Source organism: Malus domestica, chromosome 16 (genome assembly GCF_042453785.1).
Source record: "Malus domestica chromosome 16, GDT2T_hap1".
Classification (NCBI taxonomy): domain Eukaryota; kingdom Viridiplantae; phylum Streptophyta; class Magnoliopsida; order Rosales; family Rosaceae; genus Malus; species Malus domestica.
Genome location: NC_091676.1, coordinates 2450746 through 2456944, shown reverse-complemented (window position 1 = coordinate 2456944; position 6199 = coordinate 2450746). Strand labels below are relative to the sequence as shown.

Sequence of the window (6199 nt, the reverse complement as noted above, 5' to 3'; positions counted from 1 at the left end):
TACGTGTCGAGCACTTTGCTCATCCCTGAGGTGTCAAGAGAATACCACCCCGAACACTAGGTCTGACAATCTTTATGTCCCTTTTGTAAGCTTCTTTGTTGATAGTCAAACCAGACCATTAAACGGTCAGGCCTCATTCATTTGGTCCTATCGGGCTGGCCTATAAGTTCACTGACTTGATATTTTTTTGTCCTTCTCTTGGATTTTCTCCAGGCCTGTATTATTTTAGGGGTGGAAAAGGAGCCCACATTAATAGTGTACAATTAATCCTTCTATCTTTACCCTATTAATAGCACTAACACGTGTGCAGTGTGTTGATGAAATTGAATCCAAAAGGGTACTTTTACTTTGACCATTACCTATTGATAATATTGTTTTTTTTTTAATATTGAGTATTTAAGGGGTACTTCACATATAAAAAAAAAGAAGAGGAAACAGTCGTTCAAAAAAAAAAAAAAAAGGAAATAATATAATTTTTTATGTCATTTTATTTATTTTATGACACGTAAAGTACTTGTTTGAATAAGGACATGGAAAAAAAATCTCCTATAAAAAGTTTAAAAACTTTAAGGTGTTCTTTCAGACATTGAACATTGTTCTCACCTAATGGTTATTTTTAACACTCAGTTAAACTCACTCTGTTTGTAATCGAGTCAAATTAAGCATCACCGCCACTCATATTCACGTGGAAAATTTGTGATCGGATGGTTGACGTTCTTCCATTTATATGGTAATATGTGAAGAATGCAGAAGGATAATTGACAGATTCATGCACGCATAACGACCTTTGGGATATGGGTTTAAGCAACACTATACCATTTGGACCAATTCCTTAAGAGCTAGTGTTGTGGAGACAGACCTACTGAGTAGACACACGCAGAAAGCATGTTTGACTTGAATATTTTGATCAAACGTGTAGAACGAGTCAAACGAAAGATGGTGTTGAGTAACATCGTCTTTCATGATGCCAGAGCGGATTTTCTATACTCTGAATTTCATGAGATTTGTACACTTTGAATTTCATGAGATTTGTACGTGGATGGTGGGAGAGAAACTTACAGACCATATTGCCATTGTGGGGTTATCCAAGCCAATCACGCAATGTCAAGTACAATCGTATGTTACCTGTTGAAACACACAGTGAAACCACACCTTGAATGATAAGAAAGAACGTCACCGGAGTGGTTTCAAGGTGAAACCACACAGTGAAACAGCTAAAGCGTTGAAACACACAGTGAAACCACACCGCCACCGGCCTTTCATATTACTAACAAATAGCCCGACTGTAGTCTGTATTAATGGATGGAATACAAATTTGAAAATAGACACGAAAAACGTCTATGTGCTGATAAGGATGAGATTTTACAACTTAACGAGCAAAAGTTGCAAAATGAACAGATCAAGAAGAATTGGAAGTAAAAACGTAAAAGAAATAAGCAGCTCAAGCAGTTTGTCCATTTATCTTAAGTATTTCCTGTGAAAAGAAAATCAGAGGTCAGAAGTTAATGAATGCCAAACATAGAAACATGCTGAATATTTTTCTCTGTCTCATCAAATATTCCATACCAGTTTGGTTGCGGCAATTGATTGGCGCTGCCTTTCTTTCTTCTCACGTTTGCACTCGCCACACCAGTTGGAAAAGTCTTTCTGATATTTCTTCAGCTCCCTAAAGACCGAACTACAAGAAGATTGGGGATCCAAAGTAAGTAATTTGGTAAACAAGAAAGCATAATTGAGATAATCCTTGCAGTAAAACCCTATGTTTGACAGTTTTACTGTAAGTATACCTAGAAAAGCTTCTGCAAAACTGTTTGTAAGTAAACTAACCGGCACACAGGCAAAAAATCCTAGTACTTAACGAGACCAGGATCCAAAGGTTACTTAGCCTTAAATAAATTCTATCAATTTCTTAGATGGCACATTTTGGTAATGTATGTTTACAAGGCCATTCAGTGTGTTTTGCAATGTGCACAATCAATTGAGAAAACAATAGAGGACATAGCGTTTAGGAGAAACCAACTGTGTGAAACCCGGATATTCCAACATTTCACTGAACTCTACTTTAAGACCAGTTAGGGAGATTGTGTAGTAACCCGAAAGTTAGGGAGATTGTGAATCCTTGAAATCCTTAGGTTAGGTTTCTTTAAATTCTTTTAGGGGGGGGGGGGGGGGGGGGGGGGGGGATTAAATATGGAGAATGGTACCTTCTGCACCATAATAATAAGTTGACTCGACGCCCTGATGTCGTGGCTCTAGCACCATGTCGATGGCGACCATGATGAAGAATGGCATGTCCCGGGACATGAGGATAATCAAAGATTTCCTATTAAGTAAAATTAAGTTCAATACTTATATGGTAAAATGTAAGAAAATAAAAGATTTATTACAACTAAGAAAACATAAGAAAAAAAATAAAACATAAGAAAAAAAATATACATGCAACTTACTATTTATCATAAATTAGAAATGATATCCAATATGATACCCCAAAGTCTTTATATGACCCTACATAAAAAATTGTACCAAAAATTGATCATAAAGAATAGCACACCTCAGATTGTGTCTCTGAATTAACATGTTTATCACATCGAACACCTCGAAAGAACAAATCTCCACCTGAAAATTGCTTTCCCAAGCAAACATTCAAGGTGACTTCTGAATCATCCACATGAAAACCTGCAATATAAAGCTGTTGTGGATTCATAAAAGCTTAACAAGCTATAAATCTAGCACAGGGGTTTGAGATGAAGACACGCATACAGTATTGAACAATTGGACACAATTATGAAAACATAAGGAGAAATAATGCCATATCAGCTAAACCAACAATCAAAACTGTTCCTAGGAAATAATGATAATCAGTAGAAATAACTCAAAAATGCAATAGAGTACATTATCGTCCAGTCAGATACTAAAGCCTCAGTATTACTCTGCAGTCTACAGCATAACTCCCTTCACTAAGAAAATATAAAGAGTGGAAATGGCAGAGAGAGAGAAAGAGAGGCTTAAGTACAAATGTTTCTATCGAAAAACTAAATCTAAAACCTTTAGATGGATGAGCACCTACCAAGCTCTACATCCCTATCGATTCCATATTCAACAACAAAACCGTGATGAGTATCCAGTGTGGATCCACCAACTTCCGGGAAGAAAACTGCATCAACAAAAAAAAGTATAACCTTATTTCTAATCTTTCACATATAAGAACTTTTTCCAATTACAATTTCACAATACTAGAGATGAAATACCTTTGGACATAGGACGTATAAAGTCCTCCATCAACTTGTCAAGCATGGTTTCCAGGCCAAAGTCATCAAGAACACAACCGTATTTATTCATTGTATTTGGTCGCATGACTCTGAAATTTGTCTCATGGACCCACCCTTGAAAATTTTCCACCTAAGCAATCAGAATTTGATAAGAAAATAGAAAAGGTAACATAAAGGAAAATTAACTTTTATTCAAAATGATACCTCAGTTACTAACAAGTCACAGAAATCCGGCTGAAGCATTTCAAATGTATAAACTCCAGGAGAGGGTTCAGACAGTATACTTCTAAAGCTATCCTCTGTGTTCTCACTGATTGCTCTGAGAAATGAGGGGACAAAGAACTTTTCAGCTTGCAGAGTGTACAACTCCCTTTGTAGAGGCTGCAATGAGACCGATTAAGAAGGAAATTACTTAAGTTTGTTGACATGCAATCATGACTAAATGTCTTATGCAGAAAACTCGAGCCCCCAATTCCAGTAGTACCAAAAGAAGGGGCTTAACTTTAATGACTGCAACACTTGACCGTGATCCATAAATGTGTTGTTTACATATTACAGAAAGTTTTGAAATGTTAACTGCATATTAGCCATCAAACGCACCTGATAGTGTGTGATGATCTTCTGCCTGTATTCTCGATGTCGTTGAACCTGTTTATTCAAACAGAAAAAAACATATGACCCACTCAGGAATGCAGTGACGCCGGATTGACTAATTAACCAAAGCACATTGCCCCTGCCTGTTCTGACTATACGTTATTTCTACTCAAGCTTATCTCCCTTGACTAGGCACATAAACTAAATCCGCATCAATAATCAAATTTTAACACAGGAATTGTATATCCGCATCAATCATTTCCGGAGAATTCAAAGAAATTACACATTCTACCGCAATCGCAACTGGAGCAAACTCATTTCACACCTTCATCCAAATATTCAAATTCACATAACAAGAAATTCCGAAACTTCCAATAATCAAATTCATTTTCAGTTTCATGCATGCACCAAACTTGAGGGAGAGAGTTATCATGTCTTACACGAGTGCGTTCGCTCTCGGGTGAGTACCGGAGGAGAATGTCCCTCATGTACTGGAGCTTGAGGTCACGTGAGGCATTGAGCATGGTGGGTGGCAAGTAGCGCTCCAGCGAGCTGAAGAGCAAGGGACTGAACTCCAACTGCTCCAGGTCCTCGTAGCTCTCCGCCTTGTGATCCTTGTTCGGCATCAGTCTCAGTCTGTTCGACAAGCTCATCACGCAGTTTCCGTTGTTGCCTGCGCTCAGCGTTTGCGGCGGTGGCCTCCGTCGGTCCGCCGCGCCGTCCGTAGCCATAGTCTTCGACTCTTCGTGAGATAGATTGGGGATTTTAAGAGAGAGATGGTGACTGAATTGGCGGAATTTTGTTAGGGTTTTGAAGAATTGAAAAATGCAGAAGAAGTTTGAGCTGCAGGTTAGGGCTTGGGGTTCCCTGTGGCGTGGTTAGTTGGTTAAACACTACAGTGGACGCGCGAGCAGAATCTGGACGTGGGTCCACAGAGATGACGTGGGGTGGTTTTTATTTGGGAAGTTTAACGAAAAATTTCTGGTACTGTTCATTTTAACAAAAAATTACATTTTTATACTAAAAAGTCAATCATGGTACTTTTTCACTTTACCATTTAAGACTCAAAATTTTTAAACCATTTTTATTAGTTTTCATTTTTTATTTTAGTTGTGGGGACACTCTGACGTGGAGTGTTGGAAACTTATCCACAAATTTTCAAGTAGTGCATTTACTTCTTTTGGAGGTGGAGTATCTGCCCTCCAATTTCTATACTCTCTCTATTCTCAATTGTTTTTTGTGATCACGGTTAAGTTATGTCAACATTTTATATTCTTATTATTTTTATAAAAAAATAATATAAAATGTTGACGTGACTTAACCATGACCACACAAACAAGAGAGGATGTGAAGAGTATGAAAATAGGAGGCCAGACAATCCACCTCCACTTCTTTTTCCCACCTTCTTTTTTCCATAACAATTCATCGAGCTTTTTTTTTTTTTTGAAAATATTAATTGCAATTTTATTCGAACCTGATGTAATTAATAACTTACGAACAATTTTTAATACGAATCTGTTGTAATTAAACCGGCTATCATTACAATTTTACTTGAATCCGAAGCATTTCTTTCAACAACAATTCATTTCGCAGTTTTATTTTTGAAAATGGTAATTAAAATCTTATCAGAATTAACTGAATCTAGTGTAATTAATAGAATACGAACAACTTTCTAAACGAATCCGTTGTAATTAAACCGGCTATCATTACAATCCTATTCAAATCCGATGCATTTTTTCAACAATTCATTATGCACTTTTGTTTTTGAAAATGGTAATTACAATCTTATCCGAATGGACCGAATCTGGTGTAGTTAATGGGATACGAACAACTTTCTATACGAATTCATTGTAATTGAATCAGCTATCATTACAATCCTATTTGAATCCGATGCAATGTTGACTTACTTTCTAATTATTTAGACGGGGGATAGCCGCATTAGCTAAAGAAAATGTGTCTTAATATGCACTCAAAATTTGAATCTTTCTTTTGTATAATTTAATTAGTATGAATTAAGGCATTGTTTGTATTAAAAAATGAACCGTTGAGGTTTTTTTTTTTTTTTTTTACACGAGAAATACTATATCAAATTAATCTAAATCACAAAAAAAAAAAAAAAAAAAATCAAACTTGAATTCATTAAGAGAAGCACACTGCTCCAACCAGGTAAGTGGACTGTTGATCTTGTTTTGGCAACATATACTTGGCACACCATTCTCCCAGATGAAGCAAATAGATAGAAGAAAAACATTGAAGAAACATGAGGCTGATTGTTTTCCCCTACATTTTATTTCAAAAAGACAAAATGGATGTATACCCTTCCCCTCCCTACCTTG

At 36.6% G+C, this 6199-nt stretch overlaps 1 protein-coding gene across 1 annotated transcript; it reads right to left on the bottom strand.

The window, feature by feature from the left end:
• Nucleotides 1-1235: 1235 nt before the first annotated feature.
• LOC103402646 (2-oxoglutarate and iron-dependent oxygenase domain-containing protein CP2-like) lies at nucleotides 1236-4769 on the bottom strand. Its single transcript, XM_008341392.4, has 9 exons — nucleotides 4304-4769; nucleotides 3870-3917; nucleotides 3474-3650; nucleotides 3249-3399; nucleotides 3068-3154; nucleotides 2552-2676; nucleotides 2205-2323; nucleotides 1567-1678; nucleotides 1236-1474 (listed from the first exon to the last, which is right to left on the bottom strand). The coding sequence occupies exons 1-9, from the start codon at nucleotides 4592-4594 to the stop codon at nucleotides 1442-1444; spliced, it is 1143 nt and encodes a 380-aa protein (XP_008339614.1). The 5' UTR covers nucleotides 4595-4769; the 3' UTR covers nucleotides 1236-1441.
• Between the last annotated feature and the right edge of the window lie 1430 nt (nucleotides 4770-6199).